Genomic DNA, 20775 nt, shown 5'->3' with positions numbered 1-20775 from the left:
GGGAGTCCCTCAGACCTATAGAAAGCCTGGACTTCCTGCCTTCGAGGCACCTTGTTATAACGTAAAATTGAGGAACAACTAGGAACATAACATGGTGATCCCAGCTTCAGGTCCGTCAAAAAAGTAAAGAGAGAGAGTCACGAATTCCTAGGGATCTTCGGTGTGTAACTTTTCCTGGGATCTTTTGTTTGCAAGTCTTGACTGCCCTCTTGTGGTGTTTTCTTTTCCGGAGCCCTCGCGCTGGGACGGGAATCTTTTAGTAGCGATGTGCCTAAAGTTCCCTGGGCTGCCCTGCAGAGGTAAAACTGCTACAAATGCTCAAAGGAGACACAGATTGTATCTTTCCAGCTCTACCTTTACAGAAGATGGTTCTAAATCTTCTGAAGAATCTTCTGAGAAATGCCCACCATCTGGGCCAGTAGTATGTTTTAGTCTCTGGATGCTTCAGGTCTTGAAAACGACATCTCTACGGTTCTAGATCTAGGATTCCTGAGTCCCCCCCCACCCCCACCCCAGCCCTTCGACTGAGCTCAGACTTTGCAAGAAGCCAGGAAAAGGGGGCAGGGAGGGCTGCGAGGGAACGGGAGTGGCCGGGGGGAGCCTCTGTGTTTATCTGAAAGGTAGAAGCACAGAACAATCTGGGAAATTCAATGAAAACACCCAGGGGGGAAATGCAACAGAAGCTAAATGATACAGAACAGCAGCTCCTGAAATCGACTGAAAACCAAAATCAAAACCCCTCAACACCAATAAAGCCTAGAGCCCTGGGGAAAGTTCCAGACTCCACTCTCTACCCCTGTCCAGCTGCAGCGGGAGAGGCGAGCAGGCCTGGGCCCCTAGCAGAGGAGGCCTGACCCAGCATCCTCACAGAAGTCAACATAAACAAATAAACTAAAGGATCCTTTTCCCCCCAGTACTAGATACGTGTGCTCAATTACTCAATTTTCTTTATTATAAAACATCTCTGACAGCAGCAAACATTTTGAAAGTGGGGTCGAATGCAATTAAATTCAGCACCCAATTTCCACCAACCATTGATTTCACCCTATCTTCACTGGGTGTTTAAAAACTACACCAGTTTCTGGCTCAGTGGGTTAAGCCACTGCCTTCGGCTCAGGTCATGATCTCAGGGTCCTGGGATGGAGTCCCATATCGGGCTCTCTGCTCAGCGGGGAGCCTGCTTCCTCCTCTCTCTCTCTCTGTCTCTCTGCCTACTTGTGATCTCTGTCAAAGAAATAAATAAAATATTTTAAAAAATAAAAAATAAAAACCACACCAGTTTTTGGGATGCCTGGGTGGCTCAGTGGGTTAAAGCCTCTGCCTTCGGCTCGGGTCATGATCTCAGGGTCCTGGGATCAAGCCCCGTATCAGGCTCTCTGCTCGGCGGGGAGCCTGCTTCCCCTTCTCTCTCTCTGCCTGCCTATCTGCCTGCTTGTGATTTCTGTCAAAAAAATACATAAAATCTTAAAAAAAAAAAAAAAAACGGGCACCTGGGTGGCTCAGTGGGTTAAGCCGCTGCCTTCGGCTCAGGTCATGATCTCAGGGGCCTGGGATCAAGCCCCACGTCGGGCTCTCTGCTCAGCGGGGAGCCTGCTTCCCCTTCTCTCTCTCCATGCTGCTCTGCCTACTTCTGATCTCTCTGTCAAATAAATAAGATCTAAAAAAAAAAAAAAACCCCAAAAAACAAAAAACAAAACACACCAGTTTTTATAAACAGAGGGGCTTAATTATAGCTCAGTGGGACACACCTGCTTCCCAGGCTGGCGGCCACTGCACTGCTCTGGGCTGCTGTGGTTCCCCCCTGCCCCCCAACTGCCCCAGGGCAACCAGCTGACAGGAAAGCAAATGGCAAGGAGCATGTCCACCAGATGCAGACTGGAATGCCCGTTATGGCTGTTGATTTCTCCGAGGCCTCAGCTGCTTCATCTGTAAAACGGACTGACGCTGTCTCCCTCCTCCTGAGTGGGGAGACCTCCCTTCCTATAGGGATGGTGGCATCACGAGAGCTCAGGAGCTGTGGCCACACCAGAAGAGAGATTCTTCTGACAGGAGGCAAGCAGAGAGGGGCAGAGATGAAACAAAGGGACATACATGAGATGGCGGAGGGGTCCCCATGGCCCCTGGGGGCCACGGCCAAGCAGTCCATGTGTGTTTGCTGCAAGGGCTGGTCTCCAGGGCAGGAGGGGCCCTCGGAGGAGGGGCTTTGGGGAGGGCGTGTATGGCTCAGATGGGGCTCAGATGCCTGGAGGTAGATGGCAGGGCTCTTGTGTCAATAAGCCGGGAAGGGCTAGTAAGGTTTAAATTCTTTCCATTGCTGTGATCCCACCGGTAGCTACAGGCCGCTGGGGCTTGGGGGGCAATGTGGGTAACACAAGGATGAGCCCATGGCTGCAGCCCCAGCCACCATCTGTGCAGATGCGGCTGCCCACCCACGGCCACTAGCCAGAGTCATGGACTGTCCTGCCTGCCTGCCTCCTCCCAACGTGTCAACACAGAGAAATGGCCCCTGGGGACCAGCCACGGACTGAGGACTGACAGGTCTATTTTCAGAAAAAGCCACAAGGTGAGGATTAGTTCCTGAGCAAGCAAGCGATGCCACTCTGGAAAGAGGTGTGAGTGACGGCGTTCCGTTTCCACTGCCTGGGCCGGGGCGGATTTCCGACAAACAGGTGACATTTTCAGGGAGCATCATACGTGCTTCTTGTCCTGAGACCCATGACAGAAGGCACAGGAAACAAGAAGTGTGCGCCAACGCAAAGACAAGAGGCTTGCTTCACTGACATCTCCCGACCTTTCTCGTCAATGACCTTCATTGCTGGAAGGGGGATGGGGGTTGCTAAGCCTTCAATGCACCACTGGGTCTCCCAACCCCGGGGCACCTGAGGAGGGGGTGGGAGGGGGTGCTCAGAAAACACGACAAAGCGTTCATTTTAACTTGGCAATGGATTCTCAGGAAACAGCCATGTTTCTTCTCTCCATGGGGAAGACGCCTGGTTCGTAAGAGTTAGGGGCGGGCAGGGGGAGGACATGGACTGTGACAGCAGCAGAAACACTAGCCAGCTGACAACCCAGTGCTGTCCTGGCCACCATTCATATTGCCTCGTTCAGTCCTCCCAGCGACCTAGGAAGCTGGTGATTTTTATCGCCCCCATTTTAGAGATGGAGAAACTGAGGTACGAGAGGTGAGCTAAGCTGCCCATGGACTTACAGCCAGGAGGCTGAGCTGGGACTTGAACTCAGGCAGCCTGGAGCTTAACCAGGACACGGGGCTGCTTCCCTGCAGGGACAAGAAGTGAGACTTGCCGCCCAGCAGACGCGAGGGATGTCAGGCCTGAAGAGGGGACAGCCGCTCACTACAGCTGGGAGGGGCCGGAGTTTACCTGCCAGGAGGGGACCCAGGAGGTGAAGGCTTCCTCCCAACTTTTTCTTCTTCTTTTCCCTTCCCCTTCATTTCCCTTTCCAGCCACGTCTGAGCTTTGCGGCCATGCCCAGCCCGTCCTACACGTGGTGAAATAGAGCCCGCTACACGGGTTATTTCTCCCCGGGACGACAGACTCGCCAGCCTCATCACAAAGATGGAAACACACTGCGCGGGCAGGGGACATCTGGTCCCAGGAAGGACCCGAATCCCCGGTTGTGAACCCACTTCATCTGAGTAGAGCTGTCCTCTGAGATAACGGGGCAGGACAGGTGATTCGTTTGCTTTTACAAAGGAACCACTTCCATGTCCTGGAAGGATCGAGAGGGGACTGCTCACTCTGACAGGGGACATCGCCGGGTGGCTCAGTGTGCCGGGTGCGGCCAGCTTCTGAAGAGGTTTCTCCAAAGTGAACGTGACAGCGTTTCAAAAGACAAACAACGGGAGGGCGGCGACGAGAGAAATCGTGACAGATGCGTGTTTTCATACACTCTGTAAGACTTGTGAAACCTCAGAGAATATATTTTTTTCTTCCCTATTTCCCATAACTCTGGGTCACTAATTTCTGGTGGCCTGAGGGCACATGCCTGTAGTGTCAGATACAAGTTCTACAGAAAGAAACTTGAAAAACATTATTTACTAGATGTTTTCCTTAGTGCGGTGTTTTAAAAAGTGTTTCCTAAGTTAACTCTAGCTTAGGCTCGGGGGCGGGATTTCCCCCTTGCAAATTCTTCACCTAAGTCTTTGAATGTTTAGATATCTCAGATGGTTCCAGTATGGATATAGTGTAATGATCCAGAGTGGATTTCAATTATTAACAAAGGCAATACACTGAAAACACAGCTGGTACACGGCTCTAACCAGCTTCCCGGAAAAGACTGGTGTTGTTAGGAAAGATTATGGATAAGATTTTTGAAATAATTTACATGCACAATGCAAGGTTCCATTTGACAGTTTGGGGGGGCGCGGGTAGAATGGTTGATTAGGTTATGAACAATTCATTTGGGGAAAAAAATGAAAAAAATGGAAAAAGGAATGAAATACAGTGAGTAGCATTAAGCCAGGCATTAGGAACATCAGAAAAATCTGATGATTTTAGCCCATGATGTATTACACTACGCCTTCTGCAGAAAGGCAAACATGTAGTGTAAGTACACCATATTGTTTGCATGCTCATGTAGATGTCTATATAAAATCGAAAATGAGTCTTAGTATGTGATTGGGGATATATACTGGCAGAAGGAGAGGAAAATGTGTGCTGTCGATTTAAAGATGCACTCTTTCTGTTCATTCGATGCTTTAAAAACAGACTTGAACTTATCTTTAATCACTGATCGGAGATTTCAATTATTTCCTAGTTCATATAATCTTAAATGGACTTAATCTGGAGACGGGGAGGACAGGTATGCTCTCTGGGTGACACGTAAGGAGCGTTTTCCCCCTCACTGGAGGGTCGTGGCCATTTGGAGGGGAGTGCACCGACGGGGACATGAGTAGGCGGGAGGTTCAAGCCACCAGAACACACAGTGCATCCTTAAGAGTGGAGAGCATGGCTGGGAGGTACTCAGGCTTGGCAGCCACAAAAACATTTTTGTGACAGGGAAGGTGGAAGAGGACAGAGTGGAGGAAGAACTACCTTTAAGAAGCGGACATGACATCCCTGTAAGAGACAGGAGAAAGGGGAAAACTGTGAGGTTAGTAGGGAGGATGCTACAGACACAGGAAAACAAAAAGCACCACGAGAAAGAGAAAACTTGAGCACAACACAGCAGAGGTTTCATTTCCAGTGCAGACAGAAGGCACGGGGAGGGGCAGCCCAGGAGGCAGTGTGAGGCTCCATCGGAGAAGGAAGGCACTGCTTGGAGGCTCGAGAGAGGCAGGTCTGACTTGGTCCTTGGAGGGGTGGGAATGGACCCTTTCTTGTTGTATGCATAACGAGCAGACTCATGTCAGACCACACAGAGCCATGGCCCTTCTCACTCTTTCTTGTGGCTCTGATGTGGCCACGCGTGACATCCCATCACACAGCCCCATGACGATCATGATGCTTCCTTTGCTTAGGGCCGATCCAGATGGTGGAATAATGGTTCCCCTGGTTCATCGGTGTCTGAGGTAGCACACAACTAGTTACCCGCAAGCTTTACACATGGAGGTCGCCGCTCCTCAGTAAGTCAGAAGAGAACAAAACCCACTTACCATGAAAACTACCCATAACAAAATTAATTTTTTCGTTGATAATTCAGAAGACTCTTTGGAATCTTGAAGAGCCAAAGACCACTGGTAAAACATAGACTGGGCAGCTTGTTAACCATGTTCTGGTTGCCTGAATACTAGGTGACCAGGTTTGGCTCCCCAGGCCTATTTCTTTTGATATTTCAACTTCTGTCTTAAAACAAACAAACAAACAAAAAAATCCCAAAAAACAAAAAACAAAAAAACAACCCTCCTGACTGGGTAACTTTACTTTCAAAAGAGCTAACGTGAGAAGAATAAATTGAAACCATCTTAACAGAAAACTTTGTACAAGGAGTCATGAGACGAATCCTGCAAGTTCATACAAAGTATGAGTGTGGGGGAGAAAATTTGAGAAGGAGGCTGGTTTTCCAAACCCAAAATTCCATAGCCTGAAAAGGTCACCATATCCTCGAGCCTTTACAGAGAGGAGATCAGAGAAAAACAGATTATATTTTGTGCTTGGAAGGGTTTGTCTACTACAATAGGAAGCTGGTCAAATAATGAATTTTACATCTCTTTGAACAGGTACGGATAGATTAGCCTTGGTTACATCTTCTAATTATGGTCCTTTAAATCTGTAATCATGAATCTATTTATAATTGTTCTCAAAATAGGCCATTTTATTCTGATCCCCAAAGGTCTATTTTAGGCCAGAGATCTTAATCCACATCAAGACTAAAGGCAACTAACAATAGCAACAAAAACATCCTTATTGAAATGTTGGTGCTGTTTCCAAGAACTTTAGAGGAAATTTAGTTGACATTTCTCCTACACCTTTCGGATAGAGCTGCCCAATCTTTGCCTTAATACCTCTCGGGAGAGAGGACTTGAGGTTGGCTGAGGTGCCCTGAAAAGTACATGGTATGGCTTCAGAAGGTCCTACCTCTCACTTCCATCTGCAATAGGTCACCTCCTACAGAGCCTACTTACAAAATCCTCCAACAGACACTTCCGTATGGGCAGTGTCCTAGCCTTCCCCCAACCGCTGGGCTCTCGGACTCGACTGGACCTAGAAGACCCCTAAGCCATTTCATGCTTGGACATGGCAAATGAACCCAAATCTTTTTTTGGAAAAAAAAAGTCAGGGGCACCTGGGTGACTCAGTTTGGTTAAGCATCTGCCTTTGGCTCAGGTCATGATCACGGGGTCCTGGGATTGAGCCCCGCATCGGGCTCTCTGCTCAGTGGGAAGTTTGTTTCTCCCTCTCCCTCTGCCCCTCCCCACCACTCGTGCTCTCTCTCTGTCTCTTGAATAAATAAAATCTTTGAAAAAAAAAAATCAAGGAAAGGTTAATGGAGGGAATCAGCCAGACTCCTGCAGACCCTCCTCTCCTTCCACACATCCGTGAGCACTCCGAGGGAACACAGGTTGACCCTCACACTTTGATGTTGGCCGGGAGATGAGGAAGTAAAGCTCCTCTGTGCAGAGGCAAGACGGTAAATGTCTGAGAGCTGCCTCAGTGTTAACTACCCTGTTTTCCATAATGAACACAAGAGACACGGAACTCATTGGGGTCCTGGGCACGGGCCCTCTCTGACTCCACCTGGTTGGTTTGATGAGGCAGGGAGAGCTACGATGCCTCGCACACTAGGGCAATGGTCTTAAAGGTCAGAGACCTGATCCATGAAAAACAAAATCCATCAATAAAACCAAAATAAGACACCCACGAACACCCCAGCCATCGGCTCCTGGGCCTCTCACATCGGGAACTGCCATTTTGAGCTCCTGAGGCCACTTCGGTCTCACATTAACACCACGTCACGTCACGAGAGCCACAGTCTTCTCAGCAGTGAGGCTCGACTGGAGTCTCAAGAACTAGAGATACGGGTACTTGGACAAGGAACTGACCTGTGGCCTGAGTCAGACACCTGCTCATTCTGTTTACTGGGTTCAGGCTGGAAAGAAAGTTCAGCTGCTCCTTTACTGTGAGGGTCAGGAATATTATGCATAGAGCAGGGCCAGAGTAAAACGTGTCACATCCCCTGTTCCTACTCAGTAATGTTAAGACATGCCATTCACCAGTTGGAAATTTCCCGAACTACTTGTTTCTGGAACCACACGAAGTATGGGAAAGGAGCTGGTCCATCTCTGGACATGACCATACTCCTTGCACCTGCGGTGTTGCCCGAGGCTAAAGGGATTTAGGTGTGAAGGAGGGAGACACTCTGGGCTGCAGAATGGCCTCTCCCCGGAAGGCCTCCATCAGCTTCCTAGACACACAGGCTCAGACACCCTCCCTGGGCTGTCGAGGAAAGCCGAACGGGGCCTGATGTTTAAGATCTGAGGCCTCCAGGGCAGGGCTGGCCATTTGCACTGTGGACACACGAAGGGGGCAAATCCAACAGGTGTGTCCAGCAGGTGAGCCATCTTCCTCTGCACAAGGAAATCTCAGACCGGTTTAAAAGGCTTGAGAAGCATGTCAGAATGGGTAGGCTTTGGAAAGCTTGAGACAGAGGGGAAGTGGGGGGTCTTTGCAAGGGAATGCAAGCGCTAAGGTGCGTGCCAAAGCATGGTGTGTGTGCGAGGGGGACAGGGATGTGGCATCACAGGGAAGATGACCGAGAAGAGACAGGAGGTCTGGGTCCTGCTACAAACCAGCTCAAGTAAGGCCCTTCCATGCTTTCGTTTTCTCTCCACCGAGGTAATTTTGCACGTTGCCCCCCCCGCCTTCTGATATGCTACTACTGCATTATAAACTTCCCCTGGGAAGGACCAGACAGCACATATTTTAGGCTTTGGAGACCACAGAGCCTCTATTCCAGGAATGCAGCTCTGCTCTTGCGGCTGGAAAGCAGCCACTGAAAATAAACGGACAAGCGTGGTTGTGTTAGTAAAGTCTTTAGATGCTTAAGTATGAAGTTCATCTAATTTTCAAGTGTCGCGAATACTACCCTTAAAAAAATCACTGAAAATATTCAAACCATTCTTAGCTCAGGAGCTGCATGAAAGGAGGTCCCTGTGGCCACTGGACTTGAACACTGGGTGTAATGGAGGCTGTCATCACCTCCACAACCACGGGAGGATACAAGTTTATTCGCCCATTATTCGACAGGTCACACCCTCCCCATCAGCGTTTCTCAAACTTTAAAGGGGACAGGAACCCCCTGGGCATCTTGTGAAAATGCAGATTCTGACTCAGTACAAGTCTAGGGTGGGATCTGAGAATCTGCATTTTATAAGTAGGCTCCATGCCCGGTGTGGAGCCCAAACTGGGGCTTGAGCTCATGACCCTGAGGTCAAAACCTAAGCTGAGATCAAAAGTCAGGTGCTTAACCGACGAGCCACCCAGGTGCGCCCTGCATTTCTGATAAGCTCCCAGATGATGCTCTGACCTCTGGTCCATGTGTCATACCTGGAGTTGCAAGATCTGAAACACAAGTGGTCACTTTTTTATTTTTTCCAGGCTACTCAGGGAGTTCAGAATCCTTGGGAATGACCTCCCAAGATCCCCAATTCTAATTCTTTGTAGGACATGTTCCTTGTGAAAACAGCAAACAGCATTATGTTGTTTTAGGCTTTTCTATTTTAAGGGGTTTTGACTTCTTTTTTGGTGCTTGGGCTAGAACCATAGGGACCGGTATCAGTGCTTAGGTACCATATCTCTGTTCGTGCCAAGGGACACTGGCTCTTCCTTCCTTCCAGCTCCTGACCTGCTAATTCCCTGTGGTGCCAGGCCCTGGGTGCACAAGGATGGCTGCTTTTAACATTTACTGTAGGCTTGCCCTGTTTATTGAACCAACAACATCCATCCACAAGCTCCCCACCCCCCACCCCCAAAGCTCCAAACACAAGGGTTTTTGTGTCAATTCAGGAGTCCATTAGGATGGAACAGATAACTAGAATGTATAATCTTTTTCTGGTTTCCCACCAAAGTCATTTCCAGAAGAGAAATTAAGCTGAAAACATGTTGCCAATGCTAGGCTATAAATGCATTCACCCTCCCTTACGGACTAATCAGAAATGCTGTGCAGTTGCTTTTGGGAAGCTTTCTTTGAGCCTGCTCAGTTGAGTGGTGGTGCTAACCTCTGCTGAATAAGGATCTAATGAATGTGTGACAATGATTTCAAACATTGAACTTTGTCCTGTTTCAGTTTAAGAGTTTGCTTCTAAGACAGAGCTGAAATTCAAAGAATAAAATATCCTTCAGCTGATGTGCATTTTATAGACTTCCCCCCCCCTTAATAGCACACAGTTCAGAAAGTAATTAATTAAGCTATTTAGGGACCAGAATGAATAAATTAAAAAAAAAAGCAGAATCTATATTGGGGCACAAAGATTTTGTGTTTTGGGTCCAAAAGGTCACTAGAAAGTACTCAGGTTTCCATAGTAACAGTAGCAGGCCTGATCAGATCAACAAATAGCTACAATTTATCTGAGGGTCTCCAGTGAACTATTTTCTTTTTTCTCATCCAGAGAAGAACACTCTGAATTAGATAAAGTCTTCAAAGACAATGGAGGGCTTCTGGAAAATCCAATTTCAGCAACAGTAAACAGGAAAATGTTTGCTAGCTCTTTCCTCACATAACCTAGCAACGGAGTCTCATCAATGTTGACTTAAATACTTTAATAGTAAGTGGATCACATTAATTTGTTAATCAGTAATAGGGATAATCTCAAAATGTTTCCCCGGAATAAATAAAAGTAGATACATGTGTGTTCTTCAGGAAATCTGCAGTCTCCAGGGTGCTGCTTCATTCTAGCAGTTTCTGGACCTCAATCATGAGCCCCACAAAGCAGCTCATTCTCATGGAACACGTGCACCAATTTCATTTTGGCTCCTTTCGCTATAGACCCTGCTATGGTCACAAATGCAAAAACTGGGAGGACACAGACCTCAGGGAAGCCACGGCTAATCCTGCCTCAGGGTCTGACCAAGGGACATTCTGTAGAATCTTTTCAAAAAAGTCTTTTAAATCAAACATTTGAGCCATGGAAAGTTAGTGTCCTTTTGTTTCCAAAATATCTGTTAAAACTAATGTAGCTCATGAGTTCACAGACCTTAGGTAATACATTTAGTATAGTCCCTGAGGTAAAGCAACTTTGTGTCTAAAAGGGAGGGCTGGGTGAGAGCTCTGACCCTCTGCTCACAGCTTTCCAACTAACTGGACATTCTCAGTACATTTCACTGGGACTTCTGGGACGACTGTGAGAAATTTGTATTATTAAATTATTAAGTAACTCAAATATTGTCCTAGCTTTGTTATATCCTTCTAATAGTTACTTGGTCATGCCAAAAACACACATACCCACACATACCCCCCCCCCCCCACTTATCTGGGTCCAGCAACATGCCCAGAATCCTGAGAGAAGCCACTTCCTAAAATCCAATTCTCTTGGATACAGATGATTTATAAGCCCAGGAAAAATATATTAGAAAGTCACTGGTTTTGCATTTCTGTCACCACCCCATGACAAACTATTTTTCTTGGGAGGAAATGTTCTAGATTAGCCCTGTCTGATAGAAATACTATGTGAGTTCCATATATAAATTTAAATTTCCTACCAACCTCGTTAAAAATATAACCGACAGGTGAAACTGATTTCATAATATTTAATACTGACATATAAAAGTATATAATAACAGATTTGTTAAATGTAGTGTTAACCCAATATATCCAAAATATTATTTCAATATAGAATTAGCATACAGATAATTATTAATGAGGTATTTTACACTTTTTAAAATTTTTTGCTGAGTCTTTGAAATCCTGTGTGTGTTTCATACTTAGAGCGCATCTCAATTCAGACTGGCCACATTTTTAAGTGCTTGATGGACTTCTATGGCTGATGGCTACTGAATTAAACCGTACCACCCTAGAGGATTTTCAAGGTAAGGGAAAATGCAGCTATTCACTCTGGAATTTAGGATTATGTGATTATGTAGCTGATGATACATTCAAACCACTAAAGATGAACGGGCTTGGCTCCTACGGGCTGACCCCATCCAACGGGTCAAACAATTTCTGGTGTTCCTCGACCATCTGAAGATAAAGGCTAGGCATGAAGTCAGATGGAGAGGGTGATGATGGTCTGTAACTGGGGAGAATGAGAATTACTGTGAGGGCATCAGCTTGAGGTCCTGGGGCTGAGCACAGATGACCCACGGGTAGGGGTTGGGCTGAGGGTAGCACCAGCAAAGCTGCCAACTGGGTAAGCATTCAAGTTCAAACTACCCTGAAATGTTGCCTGTATAGGAAACTGAGCCGAAGCAGAGCCGGGTCGGGGAGCCTGATGCTGAACGTATGAGAGAGAACTGGAGTTTTAACTTCAGGCTCTAGAACGTGGTGAGTGTTGGGACAATCAATCTACTGGTCTGTTCTCAGGAATGATTCCCTGACTGAACTTCTCCAAGCAGCGTTCTCAGATGCTCATGCCTCTCTGTAGCACCTCTTTGCACATATAGGTGTAGGGTCAGAGTTTCTAATTTTTCATAAATGTCAATCTAAACCAAATCTGAGTAAGTCCATATTATATAATCAGCTATGATGAAAGCAACAAACAAACAAAAAAACCAAAACCCAAAAAAACCCCCCAACCCCAACAGTCCTGGCTAAGCTTTATTGAGCACTTACTATATGCCAGGTGCTAAGGTTAGGCAACTTACATGAATGAGCTCCTTTAATCCCCACAGCACTGTTCTGCAGCAGACACTACCATTATCCCCAATTCACAAAGAAAGGCCAAATGAAAGATCAGAGAATTTAAGCATCTTGTGCAAGGTTTCTGCCAAGTAAGTAGAATAGTCAGGATGAGAAACCACGACTATTTCCACTTGTGTCCTCTTTCTAAACTATCATGATGAAACATGGAGTAATGTGCCCAAGTTCATGTACCTGGGATGTGGACAAGCCAGGGTCTGAGCCCCAGCGGCAGGACCCCCGGGCTGGGGTCGTGCCAGGATGCAGAACCGCCCCTCAAATGCAGGGGTCAGAGCGCTCAGCAAGAAACCCCCTGAAGCTAAGCGGTCCCTCGCTGTGCTCCCTGCTCTCCTCCTCTTTGTCCCCATCAGCAGCACACTGCCCGCAGCCGGGGAAGGGGTGGGATGGGAGGTGGCCGTCAGGCCCTTGCCCCAGAGCAGCTGCCACCCTTCACCCTCGATCATAAGCTTCTCTCTTTAGAGACCTCTGCAAGGAGTTCTCTGTAGAGAGCTCACAAGCAACACTGCCATTGAAAAGCGTTCATCTTGTTCTCTCGCACGCTGACACTCCGGAGAGCTGTCTAGGATGTGTCACCTGCCAGCTCTCTAATGGGACATTGCTTTTCCACGATTTTCTGACAACATAAATATTCCACGCAGACAAAGCCCCAAGCGCACTGCCTCTTAGTGATCTTGATTCTGCTACAAGTGTGTCTGTTTTGCCTTTTAACGTTTTTTTTTTTTTTTTTTTTTTTTATGTTAGATGTTAATTTACCCAGGAGTAGAGCAGCTGTGGCAGGCAAGGACAGAAAAAGACTCAGGAGCTTTTAGCTTCTCACTCTACTCTACTTTAATTCTCTAAAACAGATGATGGAGACAACGAAAAGCCTTGACCCTCGGGCAGAAGACAATGGCGTGGCCTCCTTTAAGGAAAGCTGCTTGGCTTTTTTCATAGCAGCATCTCCAGTAACGGCAAACGACATGTGGAGGAGACCAGCAACCCCAGTGGTAGGGAGAAGTTCATTTAAACTCCATTTGTAGCTAGAAGTCATCACAATACAAATCAGAGACAGTGTCTGTGATACGGGAGCACAAGGAGAGAATTCGGGTTTGACTCTTTTGAATACTGAAATGTGACGTGTGAAGAGGCAGGTGGTGGTTTTCCTGGACTCCTGAGCCTGTGCTCGGGTGTGGTGGGCCCGAGGAACCTGGTCCCGGGCTCGGGTCATCAGCCCTATTGCTCCATTTCTCTATGGGGAGGATTAGAGAAGAAGGTGTTGGTTGGAGAGAAATCGCTCCAAGGGAGAGGGGCCAAGCCTTAGGAGAAAGGGACTGCCTCTGAGAGGAAGGGGAGGAGAGTGAGGGGGTGTGTGACTGGGTTGGGGGTTGGGGGGAATAGGACCCTGGCAGGAAGTGGCTGACTCCAAAGGAAGGGCCGGATAGTGGTCTCACAATGGGCCTCTCCTTTTCTTCTCCCCTAAACCTTCTCCCTTGTTCTTATTTATTTTAAAAAGAATTTTATTTATGTGACAGAGAGAGCGAGTGAGCACAAGCAGAGGGAGAGGGAGAAGCAGACGCCCCGCTGAGCAGGGAGCCCGATGTGGGGCTCGATCCCAGTGAGGAAGGAAAGGGTTAAGGTATAGACAGGGAGAGATGGGGGGCCCCTGGCTGGGCTCTGGGACTACTCTCCGGAGGCAGAAGCCCTAAGCCAGAGTGAACAAGAGATAAGGACACAAACCACGTGGTTCTGAATGCTGGGGACTAATTTTCTTCGGTGGCTATAGTGTATCATGGAAAATGACCAGACCTCAAAGAAGTAAGTCATTAAGGGTGTTATCAGTAGTCTGTGCTCCAACCAAGTCAGCACATGAATCTCAAGGCCACAAGCTTCCCAGGAAGTTCTCCATAGGAGACAGCCCCTAGAAGCCCTCCGGGGCAACCCATTCCGGACCCCTCTCACTCCAGGGAGCCGTTTCTGTCCTTTCTGCTCTCACCTTCACTGAATAAACTTTCACTTCACTTTCCCTTTTGTGTCTGCGAGATTCATCCTTCAACTCTGTGAGACAAGAACCCCGGGATCCTATAACACCAAGACCCTGGGATCCTGACCTGAGCTGAAGGCAGACGCTTCACTGACTGAGACACCCAGGTGCCCCTCCCTTGTTCTTGATTCTAGAACATTCCCAGCTTTGGGGGTAGACGTGGCCCAAGTGGCTCAGGAGAAGAATCAACCAGACCGATGAAACACAACACAGACGCTCAAGCTCACGAAAAACCATGGAGACGGATAGTGACCAGAAGATCTCCTGGAACAGTTGTCAGTGAGGAAAAGACGTGCTCAGAAGATGCTTTTCTTCTAACTGGTCGGTTGAGTGCCAGGCGTAACTCCCTGGGCAAAGCTCAAGAGGCGAAGGATTCAAATCCCAGATTTGGTGAAAGATCCAAACGGCGTCAAGACACCGACACCGACAGAAATGACAGAGTTTCCTGGGAGCGCCATCACCGGCAAACCAAGGGCGCCATTTTTTGGGGTGAACGGGAGGTACCGGAAGCTGATGCTACACTTAGGGTCCTACATGGGATCGTTCTCAGTGTGGTTCATGGATGGGCTCACTTTCAAGTCTTTGCTCAGGACCTTCTGCCAAACGACCGTGCTGAGAAACGTTAGTGTGGATGGTCTCCTCAGGCTGAGACTCCTTTGTCCCCCTGAAACCTTGCTTCACCCAGAGACAGCCTGACCCACTGCCAGTTACACCAAGTTCCCAATCCACCTACACGCTGTGTTCCAGAAACCCATCTAAATGTACGTGAAGATCTATTTCCCCATAAAACAATGTTATAAATGGTGATCGGGTTTCATCAATACCCTTCTATTTCATGGTGTGGCTAGACCACAGGACACAGAACCAGTCCACCATTTAGAACATGATTTCAACATTAAAAAAAAAAAAAGTTTTCTCCAGAAAGCTCCAGAAGTTTAAAAAAAAAAAGTGCTCTCTATAACCCAGTTTCTGCAATGGACCATATTGAGGATGATGATAAAACACTTGTATGAAAGTCTGCTTTCAGGAAATTTCTAACGACAACCTAATTTCCTCTTTAAAACAACACCATTAAGGGATACCTGGGCGGCTCAGTGGGTTAAGTGTCTGCCTTTGGCTCAGGTCATGGTCTCAGGGTTCTGGGATCGAGCCCTGCATTGGGCTCTCTCCTCAGCCTGCTTCCTCCTCTCTCTCTGCCTGCCTCTCTGTCTACTTGTGATCTCTCTCTCTCTCTGTCAAATAAATAAAGTCTTTTAAAAAAAACCCACAACACCATTAAGTAAATACTATTATTATTCCTATTTACTGTGAAGGACATGCCCTGGGAAGCCACGTGGTTGATACGCAGCAGAACCAGGATCCGATGCTGCATACAGTCCGTGGGCTGAACCAGGGGTTAAACCATGGCTCATGGGCCAAATCTGGTCCATCACGTTTTTACAATAATGTTTTATTAGCACACAACTGTGTCCCTTTCTTACATCTTGTCTGTGGCTACTTTGGTGTCACAAAGGTATAGCTGAGTGGTTGTGACAGGAACCTAGAGGCCTGCAAAGCCTAAACTATTTATTATGTGACACTTTACAGAAAGCGTGCTGGGCAGGGGCTAACAAACCATTTTCTGGGCCATGTGTCTCTCTAGCGCTGGCCATGAGCCTCATCGCAGGGGACGGGGGCCCAGAAGCGGGAGGAAGGAACAGGAATCCAGAATCTTCTCAATTGTGAGGGGACATCCTGGAGAAATCACTGACCAGCACAGGGGGTTATAAAAAGCTTCTTTCTCAAGAAGCTTCCCCCCTCGTTCCCAAAAAGATCTGAAGCAGGGTCCAAAGGTACAGACAGGAGCTCCATGGACATGAGGAAGCTGTTTGCTCTATTGATTGCCGGAGCCTTAGTATTGGACAAATGAACAAATACATAAGCTATGTTTGTGAATCAGGAACTATGTGCGCTTTACTTGAAGATGAATGGGGAACGGGCGCACTGTCCACGAACACTGCACTCAAGGTTCTGATTTGTTTTGTCTTTTAGGCAGATAAACTGCTCAAGGGGGACAATGCATTAGGGAGTCAGGTCATTTCCAACCATCTTGGGATTTCTTTGCCTCCTAAGAGCTTTACTCACTGATCATTCTGTTTGCCGGGCTCTAGAATCAAATGATACATTTGAAATTTTTTCCCCCATGTTATCAAGACAAATGCTAACGTGGAGGCATAGCTGTCAATGCTCATTTGTTTGGATTTTTCTTCCGTCAGATTGAGTGACTTTCGATTTCTGGAAGAAGATTTGAAGACCACAACCTAGCTATTAACTCTTTCTAGAAACCAGGGCTGGACACAGAGAGAATAATCCTGTAGACTCTAGCTGGTGTACAATACCCCGAGTAACGCCCGTTCCTAAAAGGACTAGTCATCATGCTGTATTTCATCCAGACATGAGTCACCATGGAAGTTTAAATTAAAAATTTCAGCTGAATCATACTGTTACCAGAGGGCGGGAAAGTCCTTCTGGAAGAGCGGGTGGGGGAGAAAAGGACTGGGATGATGGAAGGTAAGTCAGGATGGCAAGTATATGGAGAGATGTGGACAGAGAGGCGAGTCTGCAGACACTGGGAAGCAGTCATACCGTGGCCGGGGACGGAGAGGGAGGAAATGGGGCGTGTGTTGGAGAAGCGTCTCCAAAGTGCACCCTGGTGCCAGGCGGCACCCTGTTTGGGAAGGCTGGCTATGACCCAGAACTGCTCAAAAGTGGACACAGCCTTTGTGCCCAGGCATGCTGCTTCCTGACACTTGGACGCTGGGGAAAACGACAAGTTTCACGTTTACAGACCTCAACAGAACACTCCGTGGTTAAGTCCTGCCTGAAATCAGATCTGAATGTTCCCTTTCAAATACAACACAACAGCTGTGGGAAAATTCTCAGCATCTCCTTGACCCCACCATCAAGGGGCTTTCGGCCTGGTCTCCTGCAATGCTAAGGAAATGAACCAATGCAATTCCAGTAAAATCGAAGGATCTGCACAAGGTTTAAAGCAAAAGCTGGGATGTAGTCCAGGCAGGTGCTCTGAGCACAGAAACCGGAAGCTGGACAGCAGAGGCTCATGGCCCTTGCTGCACTTGCCGTTGGGCTGGTAGAACTCCATCCAAAGTACATGGCCAGGAGGGAGCACCACACGCGAGGCCTCTAACGAGCCTCTAGAGAAACGCAATTCTGGCCTCAAGCCCTCTGACCTAGCCCCCTATGCACCGCCCCTTCCCCCCTGCCTTTTTTTTTTTTTTTAATTTGGAGCTCTGACCTTTACAAAAGCTAGACTCACTGCCCAGAAAAACAGGAAGGTTACTCACCAGGAAGCCATGGAAATGAGGCACAAAAAGTGGGTCAATATTTCTCCATCAGCAAAGCAAAGTCTCAGACATTTCCAGGAGTGGCCTCCATTGTGATGCCCCAGTGCAGACCTTCCCTCAACTGGGCTCTATACCAGTAGTTCCCGACCTGCTGGTTTTTGCTAATGACCTACAACTATGGCAGGAAATTCAGCGAGACTCTGTCTAGCTTCTAAGCAATCTCTCCTGCCTGGGACATGGGAGTCGTGCTGGAACTTGGGGTCCCAAAACACTCTGGAAAGGGTCATCCTTCACAGAAGTGGTGTGACGTCAGGGGTGGGGCTCCCGTCCTGAGCTTTGAGGGGGAGGTGGGCATAGACAAGGGAGGAAGTGAAGGAAAAAATAAGGAGAGAAACAGCCTTGCTGGATGTCGGATGTTGACACTGGAAGGTACCCCAGGCCTTAACATATCTTTGCACTTGAATGCCCTAAATACTACCAGGCCCCTTTGGAAAGAACTTCACTTTATACATAAATGCTTTTTTTTTCTCTTGTTTTTTTTTTTTTTTTTTTTTTTTTTTAGGAACAGAGATTGCCAGCTGATTTCTACTGGCTGAAATTGACCTGTGTCTACAGCAATAGAGTGTTTGTCCTATACCAAGCTCTGAGTTTTAATTAGCTGCCAATATTAAAGGGAGTTGGAAGATGTCAGATTAAAAAAAAATTGGCTTTTGGCTTCTCTCGAAGAACCAGGAGATCTGATGGCACAGGACCCTCCTCTGGGCACGGCAATAACCAACTGGCACCAAGGAGCAGTGGTGGCCCCCGGTCCCCACTCCGCTGTCACCATCCTGAGGCCTGCTGCTCGCTGCCATTTAGTTACATTATCTGTGACTCGTTTATGCTCCCCGGGGCACCCAGGCTCACAGCCCTGACCTTAAGCATTTGCCATCAACATCCACTTCCACCAAGTATCAGCCTGCTAAAAGGCACTTTGAACGTTTTTATGTTTTACAGCCTTAAGAATTCATTCCACCTTGATATGATCTGTATGTTTCTTTGGGACAAACCTTCATTTCGGAGAGAGAAACAACAGAGAGAGGAAAAACAAAACCACTGGAATCTCATTAGTGTCGACATTTCAGCAGCAGTTCAGTATCTCTGTGCACGTGCGTGTGTGTGCACGTGCGTGTGTGTGTACACCTGTTTCTTTAGGGGACGGGAATTCCTGCGAATCCTAATTCGCCCAAGGAAGAGAAAGATTCCAAAAAGACTAACCGGTTACACAGACTGTGATGGCTACCGTATCAATCCCTGGAGCAGCCAAAATGCAGGTGATTAGAGAAACAGAAAAAAAATGAAAAACGGTGACCTGGACCATAAGGCAAGTGCTTGGAGAAAAGAGTCTGGTGAGCAGAGACAAGCATGGCCAGAGCGAAGACAACGAGGGAGGTAGGGAGGGCAGAGGCGGAGGGAGAAAGAAGACAGAGGAATCTGGGATGGAAGGCAAACACCGACACTCGATGGGAAGGAGACAGAGAGCTGGCCTTTTCTCCAGATCTGGAGCAGAAATAAAGATGCCGGCCCGAGAGCTTAATTACACCCAAACCACCTCCCAAGTTAATGCCAAAATGTCCTCCTGACATTTGGAGAAGCGCAGCTCTTCTTTCTAATGAGAATACTGCACTTGGAACATGGCCTGTCTCCCCGCTGACGTGCCAGCCAATTTCTTATGCAAAAACCAACCAGGCTTATTTCTGGGATGGCTCTAGTCCCCGTTCGCACCACAATCATAGGCCTAGCATGTTAACACAGCTTGCAAAGGGAGGGAATTGTGCAGCACTTCTGTTTTTAAATAAAGGGGAAGGGGAACACTTAAATGCTGTCCTCCAGCACATGTGACCACAAGACTCAGGCCCAGCCTGAGGCCAAGCTTCCCAAAGGAAAGGTGGTTACAGAAATTTCGCTGACGTTCTCACCTCGAACTTCTGCCTGAGCTCCACGTTGCCTTCTTCATCCCCTTCTGGAATGGGCACATTGTAGTACTCACCTTCCTCTTGGTTAAGCAGCTTGTACCTTTGGGGGACACGGATGGGGAGGGGAGTTAGGAATGCTGGGATTGTACCACAGATACAGCAACTCACTCCTTCAACCTCTGGACGGGCTGTTTCTGAAATAGGTCCGATGGGGACACTATAGCCAGATAACCTCACAGTCAATGGTCATTTTGGATGGACGCCGGTTTGTCTGCTGAATCACCAAGGGCTCTAACGTTTTCGAGACTATTAACCTTTGGTTGACACGTACATATTCAACCTTGGGCAGCCTTACCATCCGCTGGCCGGCATCTTCATCAGCTCCGAGACGCCAAAGGAAAGGGAGCCCATGAAATCATTCCTTGTTGTTCGATCCCAGTCCCAGATTTCTACGGACAGTCGTCGGTCTTTATCCGAAGGCTTTAACTTGCTACAAAAGAGAGAGAGCGTGCGGGTGCACACACACAGACACACAGACACAGACACACACACACACACGGTTATGTAGACCATGGTTTCCTGGGAGCCAAACCCCAAGGTCATGATAGCAGTCCGAGATTAAAAAAACCAACAGTATATTCAATTCACTTCCTGGGGCTCCCCACTGCCAACAGAGTACCAGCCCCCAGGAGCCAAAGCTCTAGACTAGTGGTTGGCAAACCAACACCCACAGGCCAAATCTGGCCCGCTGCTTGTTTTTATAAATAAAGTTTCACGGGAACACAGCCATGGGATTTTGTTTACATATGGTCTATGACTGCTTTGATTTCAGAATCACAGAGTTGTGTGGCTGCAACACAGACAGTATGACCCAGAAAGTCCAAAGTATTTACTAACTGGCCCTCTTCTAAACTTGCCAATATCTGTTCTCTACAAAAGAACTATGTTTCTGGTCATCCAGAGAAACCACTTCCCGTGTTCTCATCTGCAAGGAGGACCACTGGCTTGTGCTCAGCCACAGGTAGTGCCTTCTTACTCCCGGGGGTTTTCTGCCACTCCCTCCCCTCCCATGGCCTCCTTCCTGCTATCTTTTCTACCCTCTCTACCTCTGAAATCCTGGCACTCCTTTAAACCCCATTTTAAA

The 20775-nt window shown here is 47.7% G+C and overlaps 1 protein-coding gene across 3 annotated transcripts in view; it reads right to left on the bottom strand.

The window, feature by feature from the left end:
* LOC111158087 (protein kinase C alpha) overlaps positions 1-20775 on the bottom strand; it is a 393808-nt gene that overhangs the window by 68781 nt on the left and 304252 nt on the right. For all 3 annotated transcript variants that reach the window (XM_022519916.1, XM_022519919.1, XM_022519917.1), the window contains 2 exons: positions 19987-20121; positions 19635-19731 (listed from right to left, as the gene is read on the bottom strand). In XM_022519916.1, coding sequence (XP_022375624.1) covers positions 19635-19731; positions 19987-20121 — 232 coding nt within the window. The remainder of the gene's footprint in view (positions 1-19634; positions 19732-19986; positions 20122-20775) is intronic.

This window comes from Enhydra lutris, unplaced genomic scaffold (genome assembly GCF_002288905.1).
Source record: "Enhydra lutris kenyoni isolate GAN:26980312 unplaced genomic scaffold, ASM228890v2 scaffoldscaffold57, whole genome shotgun sequence".
In the NCBI taxonomy this organism is placed as follows: Eukaryota; Metazoa; Chordata; class Mammalia; order Carnivora; family Mustelidae; genus Enhydra; species Enhydra lutris.
The sequence above is the reverse complement of the archived record's forward strand: the minus strand, read 5'-3'. Positions and strand labels throughout refer to the sequence as shown.